General features: G+C 46.5%; 1 protein-coding gene across 5 annotated transcripts in view; it reads right to left on the bottom strand.

The window, feature by feature from the left end:
- The window catches only part of SEC23B (SEC23 homolog B, COPII coat complex component), a 40,893-nt gene that overhangs the window by 6,531 nt on the left and 18,192 nt on the right, over positions 1-16,170 (bottom strand). For 4 of the 5 annotated variants that reach the window (NM_001267832.1, XM_021077269.2, XM_021077270.2 and 1 more), the window contains 7 exon segments: positions 660-746; positions 1,607-1,768; positions 4,824-4,901; positions 7,839-7,992; positions 9,161-9,267; positions 10,778-10,867; positions 15,668-15,748. In NM_001267832.1, the coding sequence (NP_001254761.1) occupies positions 660-746; positions 1,607-1,768; positions 4,824-4,901; positions 7,839-7,992; positions 9,161-9,267; positions 10,778-10,867; positions 15,668-15,748 (759 nt within the window). 5 annotated transcript variants of the gene reach the window in all.

Below are 16,170 nucleotides of genomic sequence, written 5' to 3'. Positions count from 1 at the left end.
CCCCACCTGGAACTTGTTCCCAGAGACGAAGCCTGATGTCAAGAAAGACAAGTTGAAGGAGTTCCCTGGTAGCCTAGTAGTTAAGGGTCTGGCGTTGTCACTAATATGGCGTGGGTTCAGTCCCTGGCCTGGGAACTTTTGTGTCCATGGGCCCAACCAAAACAAATAAAGTAAGACAAGTTTCAGAGGGGAGCAAAATGGGGCTGACTGGAAGCAAGAGTAAGCAATGAGGTGCATCCAGGACACCCCTGCCTACAGTTCCCTTAGAAATTCCGGTCACACCTCCTCTCCTCCTTCCACAGTACTGACCAACTACCTAAAAAGACCCAGGGATAGAAAGCCCCAAGGAGCCCCGGGCTTTCCTGATTTCCACCTCCCCAGCTCTCATCGGTCTAGTCCTCATGTCCTCACACCTGGGAGGGAACGGGAGCAGCTGGCTTCCCACCGACGCCACTGCCCCTTTTCTTTCCGGGTGGCACACACTTCAGATCCTGGTCCAGTGCATGCAGACTTTATTCACCAGCATAAAAGCTACCAAACTCATTATAATAAACTATGGGTTTTCTAAGCCCAAATTACTTTTTCAGATGTCATAAAAACCTCAATTAATACAAAGAAAGTAAAAACAACAGCATGGAAAGAAACGAACATCATCTTACCTCACCGAGATAAATGACAATTTGGAAGAACGTATCCATCAGGAGGATCCTATCAGCCAGAATGCTGCTGCTGTCCAGGAGCACGGGCTGGAGCAAAGGGGAGAGATGGCGCAGGTTTGCCCTCTGTGCCCACATGGCCACCCTCCAGCCCCACACACAAGGCGGCTACCAGGCCCTTTACAAAGGGCAGCCGGCAGGGAGGATCTCCTCCCCTTCACACCAAATCCCCACTTTCTGCTCCCTGCCTGGGCAGTTCCAGGGTTTAACTTTGTAGAAGAAAGCAACTCCAAATATCCCTCAACAACTGGGAAGCGAGATGAATAATATCTTTTACTCTAGGAACCAGAAATAATTCCCAATTTTCTCAATTTTGCACTATAGAAACCTATTCTGTCAGAGACACATTTCTCTCAAATATACTGTTGCAGACGACGGAGAACTATAAATGCCTACATGAAAAGGACAGCTTTTAATACACATTTAAAATTTACTAAAAAATATACTTGATTATGATTTTTATTTCAATAACATTAACCTAAACTTATACTCATTATGGAAAACATGAAAATTTCTACTCAAGAACAATAAATATTGATATTTTGGTTTATTTCTATATAGTTTTTAATTCTTGCAGGCTTTTAAAAAATCGTTAGAAAAGTTTCTCTTTTTATTTTTCTAACATAAGGATTTACTTTATTACATTACATAAATTTCGTATTTCTTAAATTACTTAATTTTCCTACTACTGAACGTTTAGGTTGTTTTCTAATTTTATACATCCTGTGACTTTTTCCTATGCATGGTTTTTAATTCTCAGAAATAATGTTAAATTACCATAGAGACGTGAAGTTTTCTTTTTTACAGTTTTGCTCTAAGAATAAATTTGCTAGGGAAAAAAGCTATGTCTTAGGTGATTCCAATTGTAGGAAAAAAAGACAGAACCTTACCTCCGGAGGCCCATGGAATGAATAGGAGTAGAGAATGGGCTGGATCATGATGAGGGACTGGGTTAGATCCTGTCGGGCAAAGTGGTGTCGATAATACGATGATTCATCAGGACTGTTGTTAAACACTTGAAGAAACGGAGATCTTCTAAGATGGAACATGAACTGCATTTATAAAGAAAAAAGACAAACGCACACAGTTGTCATCTCCCCAGATACCCAGACCTGCCATTGGTCCTCAAGACAGGAGAGCCCAGCCTCTGGGTTCACATGAACCAAGAGAGAAACCAGAGCACTGGGGTCTGGGTGGCCAAGAGACAGGGACAGGGAATGGAGAGCTGCTGTTAAAACAGGTACAGAGTTCAGTTTCACAAGATGAGAAAGTTCTGGAGATTCATTGTGCAACTACTGAACATACTTAACACTACTAAACTGCACACTTAAACATCGTTAAAACAGGATTTCCCACTGTGGCGCAATGGGATTGGCAGCATCTTGGGAGCACTGGGCTGCAGGTTCAATGCCCAGCACAGTGCGTTAAAGATCTGGCGCTGGAGTTCCCGTCGTGGCGCAGTGGTTAACAAATCCGACTAGGAACCATGAGGTTGCGGGTTTGGTCCCTGCCCTTGCTCAGTGGGTTAATGATCTGGCGTTGCCGTGAGCTGTGGTGTAGGTTGCAGATGCGGCTCGGATCCTGCGTTGCTGTGGCTCTGGCATAGGCTGGCAGCTACAGCTCCGATTCGATCCCTAGCCTGGGAACCTCCATATGCTGCGGGAGCGGCCCAAAGAAATAGCAAAAAAGACAAAAAAAAAAAAAAAAAAAAAAAAAAAAAAAAAAATCTGGTGCTGCTGCAGCTGTGACTTAGGTCAAAACTACAGCTTGAATCTGATCCCTTGCCCGGGAACTCCATGCGCCTGGGGACAGCCAGAAAAGAAAAAAAGAAAAAAAATGGTTAAGATGGTAAATTTCATGTTGTGGGTTTTTTTCATTACAATTACAAATAACAATTAGGAGTTCCCATCGTGCGTGGCACAGCAGAAACGAATATGACTAGGAACCATGAGGTTGCAGGTTCGACCCCTTGCCATGCTCAGTGGGTTAACAATCTGGTATTGCTGTGAGCTGTAGTGCAGGTCACAGATTCGGCTCGGATCTGGCGTTGCTGTGGCTGTGGCGTAGGCCAGCAGCTGTAGTTCCAATCAGATCCCTAGCCTTGGAATTTCCATGCCACAGGGGCGGCCCTAAAAAGACTATAGACAGAAAAAAAAAGAAAAAAAAAGAAAAGAAAGAAAAGTTATTTTTAGAAAGAAGGGGCCCTCTGGGTATGTCCATATGAAAGGGGCAAGACAAAGCAGCATTTATTTCTGGAGTCACCAGGCCAGGTCGCAGTGCAGAGTGCCTCCTCTGAAGATGCTGCAGTCCAGTGGGGAAAAGGCACACTTGGAGCCACATAGGAAAGTACTAGGATGATGGGACGGGGGTGGGGGTGGGGGGCAGCAGGAGACTCCCCAAAGCCACCAAGCCCAGAAATGGGAGAGGCCAGAGAGCTCAGACCCAGGCAAGTGTGCTGGGAGAAAAGGACAAGAGATGCCCTTGGGGACATGTCCTCTGTCCAACCTCTGAGCAGCAGAGGGCGGAAGGCAGGCATTCAGCTCACTGTGAAGAGTTGCCAGAAGATGAAAATGAGCTCCCTTGAGAAGCAGAAAGCTTCTGAGCAGCTCTTAAATACAGTGAATCGTAGGTTCCTAAGAAATCGCCCCGGCTGCCACTCGTGCATCCTCTGTGCAAGGCACTGAGCACCTTACGAGAATGACCAGTCCTTCGGACCATCCATGGGGTGCTTTCTCACTGCCCCAAGTTTACAGGCAAGGAAACCGCAGGGCAGAGCCAGCCTCTGCTCTGGACCTCTCTCCTAGATGCCTGGACAGACGGAATCTAAGAAACTATCTGAATTCGGTAGTTTTCAAACTGTGCTCTTCAAGCCTTAGCGAGTCCTTGGAGCCTGGGGTGCAGGGTGGTGTGTGCCATGGTGGGGGGACCCAGTGGGCAGTGGTGTGGTAATAGAGCAGCACATCTGCATGCCTTTCATGCTGGCTTCTGGGAGGCTCCTGAAGAAAGGATTCCACAGCTTTAGAAAGACCACAAGCACTTTCTCAGACCAACTCCTTCCTTCCAAGAAGAAACCGAACACCAAAGGGGTTCAGGACAGCATCCACGATCGGGAATAGCAGCAGAGGTGGTGCTGGATCACGGCCCTGACTCTGGCCCACCCAGGCCTCACTCCACAGTGCTGTCCAGCCTCAAACGCTGGAGGACAGGGCAGCCAGGCACACATCGGGAACCACAGAGCTACCATGGGCTGGGCACCCAGTCAGATGACTCTGAAGCCCCCACTAGCCCTAAGAGTGCAAGCGCTACAAGTTCATGACTGAGACCATGACCAATCACCAAATTGATTATTCAACAAGGTAACACACACTTGCGTTCCTAAGTCCTAACAAGTTCACTGACAAATTTAAGTTGGCTTCTTTCTGCTTATGCCTCATTAAGGCAGCCCTGAGGGCAGGGGGGAAACAGTGAGTCTGCTTCCAGTTCTAAGAAAGCTGCACCTGGGAGATGCCTGACCGGAAGATCCTGGGGCCCAGCCACAGAGCAGGTGCCTGGGCCAGAGCTCACGGGACCGAGCTAAGCTCTAGGTTCTCACAGACAAGGACAGAGGTTCAGAGAAGGTGGTATCCAGACCCCAGAGGCCACCTACGTACATCACCACTCTTCTGCCTGCTCCAAGTGGCTCCAGATGCCTGGTCAGGCACACCAGGCACATGCGGTTCTTCCTGGGAGCAGATTCCCTGTCACGATGCAGCATGACAACTACAGACACACCAGGAATGCTGTCACACTGACCTAGGTCTCGTTTTGGTATATTCATCTTTGCATGTGCTCCAGGAAGCCAACTGTCCACCCAGAACTAGGACAAACCACAGCAACAATCCTGGTTTGCCTCCTCCTGCAAGTCTGGGCACCTGCTCCCTGCATGTCACCTGCATTTTCCATGGGGCTCAGACATCATCTGGTACATGGACACAGTAGCCAACCTGAACTGAATAAGCTTCACCATGTATAGACGGAGTCTCAAAACACACTTTACCCAGAGAGCATTGACTTTTATTTCTGTCACTTTCTTCTCCTATAGTTACTTAAAAAGACATATCTACTTACCTGAGGGTACAGGGAGAAGGAATCTGATAACCTAAAAGAAGTGGGGTCTTCTTTGTTATACTGTCCAAACTTCTGACACTGTTGAAAAAAAGAAAGAAAAAAACAACAACTCTAAATGTCACCTGAAAAATCCTTAGAGCAGGCAGGCTCCGTCCCATTCTCAACCCCTCCCCATCCCAGACCAGCACTGCTCGGGATGCTGGGGTGTGGTTAAATGCAGACTCTGACTTGGCAACCTGGGAAGAGGCTGGAGACCCCTTGTTCCAAGCCAGCTCCCAGGCGATGCTGGCCAAGGACCACTTTGACAGTGAGGGGCTGGAGGAGTTTCCTGAGGCTCCTCCTCAAGAAAACCCCCAAGACTGAGCTATCTTAGCATTTACAAACAAGCCTTAATGTTCTGTCAACTCTACAACTCCATTTTCTTCTTCCTCTCACTGGTAAATTTCTGAATGTTTTTTCTGCCTGCCCTTTTTTCCTATTCATTTCACACCTTTCTCTGGTCACTAGAGAATCAGGCTGCCCACCCTGAGAAGAAAGCTCATCTCGGGAGTTCCCTTCTGGTCTAGTGGTTAGGGTTCGGCACTTTCAGAGCTTCAGCCTGGGTTCAATCCCTGGTCTGGAAACTGAGACCCCACATTAACTCACTACACACCTTGGCCCAAAATAAGTAAATAAATCTTATAAATAAATAAATAAATAACAAAGAAAGCTCATCTCTGGCATTTACCCTCTTCCAACCAAATCCTGGCACAGATCTCATCTTCCAAACTCCCTACCACCCTGAGCCAAGTGACTCCCCAAACTTCTTGAAATTCTCTCCTCAGCTGCTAAAACAACACTTTCCTAAATCTTGTCATCTCTCCAACAAACCGTTCTCTGCCAAGTTCAAGTGGTTTCCCTTTCTTTTTCTAACTGCAGGTTCCTCCAAGGTTAGTTCTTGGCCCCCTGCTCCTATTGTCACTGCCTCAACTACAAATAACATAGCAGCCAGACCAATGTCATCCAAATCCTGCCCCCTAACACTCACCCCATGCCAGGCCCAGTGCTGACCTCTGACCTGAGCTCTTGTCAGGACTTCTCCTGCCCAGACTTTACCTGAATGTGCTTTTGTAAGTTCATATTTAAAATAAGTTAAACTATTATGTTAAAAAGGGGGGGATTCTAATTCCTCCACCTTAAAGCTGCCCTCCCTTCCCATTTGCTGCCAGCCCACCAGTCTTGCAGTTACCCACACTTAAAACTCGAGCTGATGCTGATTTTTTCAATTGCGTTTGCACAACCAGTGTGATCGAGCTTTATCAATTCTTCTCTCAGCAGACATCCTAAATCCAAACCTTCCCTGCCTTCCAACTGTACCGCCACTGCCCTGGTCTCCGCTCCCTGGGTCTCTTCGCCCGCCTATTTACCTTACACGGTGATAGGCAGTATAAACACAAGTGTCATGCTGCTATCACACCCTTGCTTCAGAACCACACTTCTTCCTTCTTCTAATGTTAAGGCAGTGACTGGACTTTAAAATCAAGGTATTGCACAATCCATCTGCACCTTCACTGCTGCCCCCACCGTGCACTGGGGCCACCTGTGACAGTAGCCTCTCCAAGTGTTCCCAGCATCAGCTGAATGCACAGCTACACCACCCAGGTTTGCTGGTGCTGGGCCCCCCACTTGGTAAGCCTTGCCTTCAACTCCTTTGAAAACGATATGGTTCAAGGCTCACCTCCCACATGAAGCCTTTGCCAACTACTTGGACCCTCTGCTCAATTGCAAACTGCTATGAATTTCCAAGATGATAAGATTACAAGCTATGTAAATTATTGACTTATTGCTTTTGTGGCTCCAAACTTAAACCCTTTTCTCCTGCTGTGAAATGGATCTGGGCGCTTTACGTATTTTTCCTCTGCTGGCTGGCACCATGGTAAGTAAGCTTTGTCAGCAGGGGGGTCCAGGATGCTCACTGGCGGGTCCCCAGTGCTGGGCAATGACACCTCTGCCCACATGCATGTCTGGTGAGACACTTCCTAAGAAATGGTTTTTTCCTCGGCACCACAAAGGGTAGGCTTTCGTGTAGTTCTACAGAGTGAATTTCTTCTCTTTTTTTAAAAGCTGAACCCGCAGCATATAGAAGTTCCCAGACTAGGGGTGGAATTAGCGATGCAGCCACCGGCCTACGTCACAGCCACAGCCACAGCCAACACTGGATCCGAGCTGAGTCTGTGACCTACACCACAGCTCACAGCAAAGCCAGATCCTTAACCCACTGAGGCCAGGGATCAAACCTGCATTCTCATGGATACGAATCAGGTTCATTACCACTGAGCCATGATGCAAACTCCAAGGATGAATTTCTACCAAGTGCCTCCAGCAGAACAGCACAGCAATTCCTCTGCTCTGACTCAGGGAGCCAGGGCCATGTCCTCACCTGGGTCTGCTCAGCCCTGGGGGAGGGGGCTCTTCCCAGGTTGCTGTGCCTCAGCGAGAAGCAGCCCCCTGGCTCTGCTGTTCCTGCATTCAGACTTCTCATTACTTCTGACTGGGAAACCCCTCATTATTCATTCTAACCCCCTGTTGTGATAGTGATTCTTTATATAAAACTACCCCTATTTCAATCACTGTGTGGTTTCTCAGAATGACACATTAGGCATCTCCTTACACTCACTAGGCCTCGGACCTCTATGCCCCAAAACCCTTCCAAGACCTGAAGGAAAAACATGGAACCACAGCATTCACAGAGACTCATCTCAATCCACTCTCAGCACACTCAGATTTGCTTTACTATTTTCGCGGCCTGTGTATGTTGATGCTTCGCCACTGTAACGTAAGCCTTGAGGGGAAAATGCATATTTAACCCTTTTTTCACAACATTCTCAGAATGTCTACAATTTGACATGAGTTAAGTAATGGATAAAATTCTTATTTAGCTGACTGTATAAAATAACAGGTTTAAATGACAGATTTCCCTTCTCAAAAGCAGAGCAGAGACCAAAACTGAACACAGTGCCACTGTGCCCAGCTTACCAGTCGGATGAGCTGTCGGTCCAGCCACCGGAGCACATCTGGGCCCTCCTCCGACTCTGTGCGGAACACTCCCAGCCGTGCCATCAGGACTGCCGCGGCCTCCTGGTCAAATGCAGCCTCTATGTGCTTGAGCTGGCTCTGCGCATCTGCCCAACTGACAATCCAGAGTTAGGGCCATGCTCACATTCAGGAGAGGCCCAACAGCCAGCTCCTTCATTAATATACAGACACAGGTAGATTCAGAAGACAGGGTGGGGGTGGGGGGTACAGAATGGAATATCACTCAGGTACCAAAAAAAAAGGATGAAATCCTGCCATTTGCAACAACACAAATGGACCTTGAGGGCACTATGCTTAAGGAAGTAAGTCAGAAAAAGACAAACACTGAATACTCTATTTTATCACTTATATGTGGAATCTATACAATGAAATAAATGAATGAATATAACAAAAAAGAATTAAACTCGCAAATATAGAGAACAAATTAGTGGTCACCAGTGCGGAGAGGAGAAAGGGGCGTAAGAAGTGAAAACTAAATGCAGAAAACAAATAAGCTACAAGAATACACCACACAGCACAGGAAACATAGCCAACACTTTACATTAACTTTTTCAATTTTTAAATGTCTTGGCCACAACCACAACATGTGGAAGTTCTAAGCCCAGCGACTCAAGCTGCTGCAGTGACAATGCCAGATTCTTAAACCTTTGTTCACGAGGGAACTCCAGAGGCCCATGTTTTTTCATAATTATGTGCTGATTAAATCCTTTACAAGGAGGATATATTTATGGATCACTTATTTGATAAATAAAATAATAAAAAAAATTTTTTTTGGCCTTTTTAGGGCCGCACCTGCAGAATACGGAAGTTCCCAGGCTAGGGGTCGAATCAGAGCTGCAGCTGCAGGCCTATACCACAGTCGCAGCAATGCCAGTTCCAAGCCACATTTGCAACCTTCACTATAGCTCACGGCAATGCCAGATCCTTAACCCGCTGAGTGAGGCCGGGGATCAAACCCACATTCTCATGGATACCAGTCAGATTCTTAACCCACTGAGCCACAACGGGAACTCCAGCAAAAAATGATTTCTAATGAATTTATTCCTACTGAAAGGAAGGCCATCTAAGCTAGTGCCTATCGGCCTAGCTGGGTTAACCAGCAATGCCTCTTCCTCCCCCACCTCCCTCTCCTCCTCTGGTCAAGTGAGCCAGAGAGGGTTGTTACAAACTCTTCAGTGGAATTACAAAGATAAAGAGATGTCAAATGATCTCTTCATAGCCAAAAGTCATGGTTCAACAGAACAGAGGCTGGGACTGCTCACTTTCGGGCGATGGTGGTCACGCGGATGCGCCTCTGGGTGCTGGAGTGTTGATAGTGTGTGACAAACTGGATGGCGCCTCTCCCTCCCTGCGGGACTGGGGCGTTGTGCTGCAGGGTGAGAGGCCACACATCCTGTTACTGTAACTGCCTGACTCTCACTCTCTCTCTCTCTCTCTCTCTCTCTCTCTCTCTCTCTCACACACACACACACACAGTGAGCTGCACACTCTTCCTAAAACAACAGGTACAGTGAGGGTCCTGAAGCATGCTAAACAGTATATTTAAGATTGGAACATTTCACTGCATATAACTTTTTTTTTTTTTTTTTTTTGCAAGCAAGCAAAGTCTTTATTACAGGAAAGCAAATAGCTCCCACCACAGCTGGGAGAAGGGAGAAAAGGCCCCTCTCTATTGTCTTATAGGGGGTTTTATCCCTTAAAGATGGGGGGAGGTACCACCATGAGGTCGAGAAAGATGTGGTTTTCTCCCACTGGCTTTGTCCAGTTACCTGTATCAGTTCTTGTCTAATAGGGGTCTTAGGGGTGGAAATGTCCCCTAAGGTCTCATGGTTTCTTTGTCCTTCTCTTCCCAGAGACTGAGTCACGGGGGGTTAGGGATTCATGTCCATCTGGGTGTATGTACACTCCCCAGAGTAAACAAGGCCTGTGGGGATGTTACTCCCTGGAGCCCTTAAGCCACAAACGTTAATCAATAGTCATATCAAAGAACGCATCAAAGCCCATGCTCCTACACTGACTCCCTGAGTTAGCATTCTGCCTCAATTCCCCCCTTCTAGAATTGGGAGATTCTAATTGGGGGGGGGGAACCAACTACTCTGATTGTTTCCTGCTGAAAAGGGGCATCATTAGTCACTATAAATAACTTTTACCTCAAAAAAACCCGATATTCCAATAAATGCTGAACTCAAGTTAATGATCTACATACTATGATGATTAGGGATGAAAGACTCTGATGCCTGCAATTTGCTTCAAGATGCATCCAAATACAAGGAACTGAGGAATGGATAGATATGTTTTAAGACAAACAGTAAAATGTTGATGACAGAACCCATTTGGGTGTTCACTGTACAATAACACTAATTTTTCTGTGTGTTTGACTTTTTTTTTTTTTTAAAGGCTGCACCCACGGCATATGAAAGTTCCCAGGCCAGGGACTAAATCCACAGCTGCAGCAACACCAGATCCTTTAACCCACTGCACAGGCTGGGGATTGAACCCACACGTCCGCAGCAAACTGAGCTGCTACAGTCGGATTCTTAACCCACTGTGCCACAGCAGAAACTCCTGTGTGTTTGAATTTTTTTTAATATAAAATACTGGGGAAAAATTGACAGGCTCAAAAATTACAATGGTTGGTAAAAACCATTCCTCTTCTGATGACCTCATCAGTTCAAGAACAAAATGACAAAAGCAATTTTATGTCTGACTCTGACTAAACCCTGGAAGGAATAAAAAAGAAGATGCCAGATTGATATAAGGCCAAACACAAGCCCAAAGTGGCATAGGTCTGTGGAGAAAGGAACTAGAGGCCACCAGTCTGTAAAAAATCAGAAAACATAGCACTGAGACCCGACTATTCGTGAAGAAATCCAATGTACCTGATTGACCACTTCAAAGTAGATGCCAAGTGTAGATGTGGGATCCAGGCCACAGATCTTCCACTGACTCGTGCCACCAACGCCAAGCTCCTAGGGGTGAGAAGAGGTGTTGAAAAGAAACTAAATGAAAAAAAGATACTCCTGTGATTAACTGTTGATGAAAAGTACCAACCCTGAGAGGGACAGGTCCCCTAAAATATCTCATTCTCAATGAAAATTTAAATTTCACTGAAAAAAAATACAATCATGGAATAAGGTTTAACATTCACTATAGTGCTTTAAAATTAAGCTTTTTAATCAGTGCCCCACACATTTTTCACTACACTATTGAGCTAAATCTCTCTCTGCACACACTCACACGCAGTATATAACACTATCTTGACAGAATCAAGTCAGGGATGGGAAGAAATAAACAGTAAAAAAGACAAAGAATTATCTGCTTAGCTTGAAAGATTTTTTTCTTCCATCACTATTAGAACAAGAAATAATTATAGAATGTTGGCTGTTAAGTGTTAATTTTTAAAATTTTATTTATTTATTTTCTTTTCAGGCCACTCCTCTGGTATATGGAAGTTCCCGGGCCAGGTACTGAATCTAAGCCAGAGCTGCGACCTATGCCACAGCTGCAGCAATGCCACATCCATAACCCACTCCACCAGGCTGGGAAATGACCCGCCACCTTCGTAGAGACACTACCCCACTGCCACAGCAGGAACTCCTTATTTTTATTGGGCGGGGGGGAGGGAGCATGGCTGTGGCAGGCATAAGTTCCTGGGTCAGGGATTGAACCAGAGCCACAGCAGTCACAATGCCAAATCCTTAACAGCTGGGCCACCAGGGAACTCCAAATATTAACTTTTAATCCAATTCCTATACACAAAAGCTACATATAAATTCTTGGTAAGAGAAATGAGAGTTTAGTCATGTGACGGCTGCTTTGTGTTGACCAGCTGAATGGCTCCCAGTGATAAATAAGAAGTTCACTCAACTGTGAAGGCTATCACTGTTTTAGGCAGAAGAAAAAGCTGCAGGTGTCAAATCCCTGGAACCATTAGCCAAGAAGATCACTAGACTCTGAAACATACATCCTATCCTTCCAGAGACAGCAAATATTATACATTTTAATACCTCATTCTAATCTGGGATACCACTCTCAGAGAGTAACAGGATTATGTATCAAGAGAGTCTTGGTCTCTCTTCCGAGTTACTGTGAAGCCACCCAAACTGTACCCTGTCAGCTGAGTACACTGATAGCAATCTGGTCTCTCTACGAAGGCAGGCTAGGAGCCTGTGTCCCCAGCCACAGGACCAGCAGTCTCAGGAAGGTGATGATCAGAGCGGAAAGGGAAGTGTCTGAGGTGAAATCACGCCGCAGCTCCAAGGTGGAGGCTCGGGAGGACAGACACCCTGTGTTTCAGGAGTATTTCCTAAGCAAGATCATAAGATGGACTGATTCAGGGGTATCCCCCTTCCCGTTTAGGGCCTTTCCTAAAAGTAGGTAACATCTGCTGGAAAGTAAAGGCTATACCAGGAACCACAGCGAAGAAGTAAAGGCAGCTTGCCTGCCACCTTTACTTGCCTTGCTAATCCCTTCTCTTGAATCTCTCTCCACACCTACCAATCCGGTTTTTTTTTTTTTTTTTTTTTTTTTTGTCTTTTGTCTTTTTGTCTTTTGTTGTTGTTGTTGTTGCTATTTCTTGGGCCGCTCCCGAGGCATATGGAGGTTCCCAGGCTAGGGGTTGAATCGGAGCTGTAGCCACCGGCCTACGCCAGAGGCACAGCAACGCAGGATCCGAGCCTCGTCTGCAACCTACACCACAGCTCACGGCAACGCCGGATCGTTAACCCACTGAGCAAGGGCAGGGACCGAACCCGCAACCTCATGGTTCCTAGTCGGATTCGTTAACCACTGCGCCACGACGGGAACTCCAATCCGTTTTTAATACATGAAACTTTTCCAAGTTTCAAATCAAGGGGATCCAGAGCATGTCACCCCCAAATAAGCCATGCAGGCATAAGGATTAAGCTGAAGGTAATTTTTCTTTTTTTTTTTTGGCTTTTTAGGGCTACACCCACAGTGTATGGAAATTCCCAAGCTAGGGGTCAAATTGGAGCTGTAGCTGCCAGCCCACACCAAAGGCATGGAAACACAGTATCCGAGCCACGTCTGTGACCTATACCATAGCTCACAGTATGCCAGATCCTTAACCTACTGAGCAAGGCCAGGGATCAAACCCACATCCTCACAGATATTAGTTGGGTTCGTTACTACCGAGCCACAGTGGGAACTCCGAAGGTAATTTTTAAAAAGATAACATAATAAAACGCTCTCTACTCCCCCTACCAGGAAGGGCAGGAGAGTCTTAACCATTAGAGACAACTAAAGATGCCAACTCTTCTGGAGGTGGCACCTGAAGAATTATGTAATAACTCTTGCTAAAGCAAATCTCATCTTCCATTCCTTTGCCCCACTTTGCCACCCCTAGAAGATCAAAGTTCTATTTCTTCGTCTTGTCACTTTTCCACAGATTTATTGTTCTTTTGTTAAGATGCAACACGACCCCAAGTTCTAACCACCCCTTCAAGTCATTCATCACTGAGTACGTGCGTGCTGTGTATCTGGGCAATGCACAACTGTTAAGTTGTGTTTGGTCAGTCTAATTTGTAGGGTCCAATCAACGAAACTAAAATGCGTGGAGGAAAAAGTGTCCTCCCCTAAAGCATCAACTCCCCCCAAGAGTGGCCACAGCCATCCTGAGCCCCACAAGTACGTTTTCTCACTAATACACAAACTCCTTCTGTAAGCATTTACCCTGCCTTTATCAGAAGGACTTTAAAGATGGAATTAGGAAATCACCATTTATTGTGATACAAATACACTGATTTGAGATAGTCAACAGATAACCTAAAACCTTCAGGTGAAAGGCTGCTGGCAAACAAGATACTCCTGCTGTGCTACAACAGACTTCCTGCTAACGGCAAAAAAAGAAAGACCCCCTGTAACTGAAGGACACACAGAGTCATCATATCACCACACTCAGCATGAAGGAAGCAGAGCACTCGGGAAGCGGGAAGTGTGGGGGACAGAAAGGGTTAACCCGAATCTAACCATTAATCTAAACTCCACTTCACAGCAAATACAGAGAGGACAGAAAACGAGTCAAAAAGACACATGGAGACTATGGGACAGCAGGTTACAGAAGACTCCTGGGACGTGGCACTGTCTCTTCAACACACCAAGGTCAACACACAGAGCAAAACAAGCAGAGAAGCATAAACAAGATGAGAGGAAGACCATTCCAGGTTTTACAAGACTGAAAAGCTAGATACAGCGCTGGATAGAGGGGAGAAACGATTACACAGGGCATGTGGAGAGAAATTAGGAAAAGACTATTAGATGATCTTAAGAAATCTTTCTTAGGTTTGAGAATAATGTGGCAGAAGACCCTTATCTTGGAAACACTGAAAGACTAAATGTCAAGACATCTGCAACTTGATTTCAAAGACTCTGCAAAAAATATGATATAATGAATGTGGCAAATAGACATCAGGGAGATGACGCAAATGTGGCCAAAAAAAGAGGACAGAGCGATTATGACCAAACGTCAACAGCTGCTTACTGACTACCTGCCCAAGGAATACAGGAATTCATTTCGCTCTTCTCGAACCTTCCCTGTATGTCTGAAAATTGTGCTTTCTGCCCCTTTGCCTCCTCCTCCATGCTCCATCTAAGCATTTCATGGCTAATCCCTGCTGGATCCTACAAAGAAGAGCTAATCAGTTTATATTAATTTATAGGACACTCTTGGACAGAGTTTAAGTCTATGGAAAATATTTTGAAGCAGGGCAGCCTCCCAAACCCCTGCCAAGAAATAGAAGTCCCTTAGTACATGGGGATAATGAGGGCTCATCAGACAGGCAGGGGCTGGGGGTGGGGTGGGTGGGCACAACCTGCCTCACCCAGAGGATTATAAGAATAGTCTCTCAAATCACCTTGCCTTGGGCAACTGCAACAAACACTTAATCTAAACAGATGCTAAGTGAATGTTACTTGCCAATGGGGACAGAAAAGATGACATGAAAGGCGAACCCTACTGTGGGCTCCCCCTGTGCCAGGTACTGTTCTAAGTGCTTCACTATTACTCTAATAGTGCTGTCAGGTGAGGTACCTTTACTATTCCCACTTCCAGAGGAGGACCCCAGAGCAATGAAATACCATGTCAACCACACAGTTGCCAGGGGCAACCTGCACCCTGAGCCCATCGACCGTCTACCCTCTCGCTGGAAACAGTGAAGGGATCGTGACAGTGATAATCTCAGCCCAGAACCACCTGGAAAGGCCTCCTTGGACCAGAAGCTTCTCTCTTAGCAGCTAAAAGGTCATCAGAGGAAATGGGCCATCAGTCAAGCCATCTTCCTACTAGTGAGGCCTGAACTTCATTCTCATGTACTTGAAACCTGTCACTCAAGGGACAGTGACGTCTGCACACACCACAAGGTCACCCACTGACCAACTGCCTCAGAAAAGCGAGGTATAGGCGTCCCCTCCAAGGGCGATAAGCACACAGGTTTCCCCTGGAGGGCTCTGCTGAGCGCTGCCTCCTGGCTCGCAGCTCAGCCACCCGAGCAAGGGAAGCAGGGTTGGGGCACCTGGGCCCCGGCTCTGCCATGTCAACTCTGAGCCTGCTTTCTCCTCTCTGACCATTTAGAGTGATGGATGGAAAGATGGAAATGACATTACCCCTCAGAGCTGTTTGTGGTCATCAGTTTACCCCTTGTCCCCTCCCCATGGACACAAGCCAAAGGATGATACCATGCAGGGTCCTCCAGCCCTGGCAGGTCTAAGAGGTCTGGAACACAGGAGCAAAGCGGGGGCAACGTGTTCCTTACATTTTCTGATACACATGGTCCTCTCATGTTCAGAGACACACAAGGTCCGATGGCTCCTGCGATCTTCAGTTCCCGAGAGGTCTGAGACAGAGTCACACAAGAGTATACAGTTAAAAGTCACCAAGAACCACCCCCTCACAAAGGACGCAACTAAAACTTGGAGGGGAGATACGGCAGGGTTATCAATCCACCAAGAGAAAGTCCTACAGGAAATATAGTGCAAAAAAGGCTGTATGACCTTCTCCAGGGCCACTATGAAGAGACTAAAACTTTAAGAAAACCCCCCTTGGAGTTCCCATCATGGGTCAGTGGTTAACAAACCTGATTAGTATCCATGAGGACATGGGTTTGACCCCCAGTCTTGCTCAGTGGGTTAAGAATCCGGCATTTCCATGAGCTGTGGTGTAGGTCGCAGACACAGCTTGGATCCTGCATTGCTGTGGCTGTGGTGTAGGCTGGTGGCTATAGCTCCCATTCGACCCCTAGCCTGGGAACCTCCATAT

The sequence above is a fragment of the Sus scrofa genome, chromosome 17, assembly GCF_054392235.1.
Source record: "Sus scrofa isolate SSC_HxYL_T2T_F1_AM1 chromosome 17, Sscrofa_HxYL_maternal_Yorkshire_Landrace_v2.0, whole genome shotgun sequence".
Lineage (NCBI taxonomy): Eukaryota > Metazoa > Chordata > Mammalia > Artiodactyla > Suidae > Sus > Sus scrofa.
Note: the sequence above shows the minus strand (reverse complement) of the source record. Positions and strands in the feature narration are given on the sequence as shown.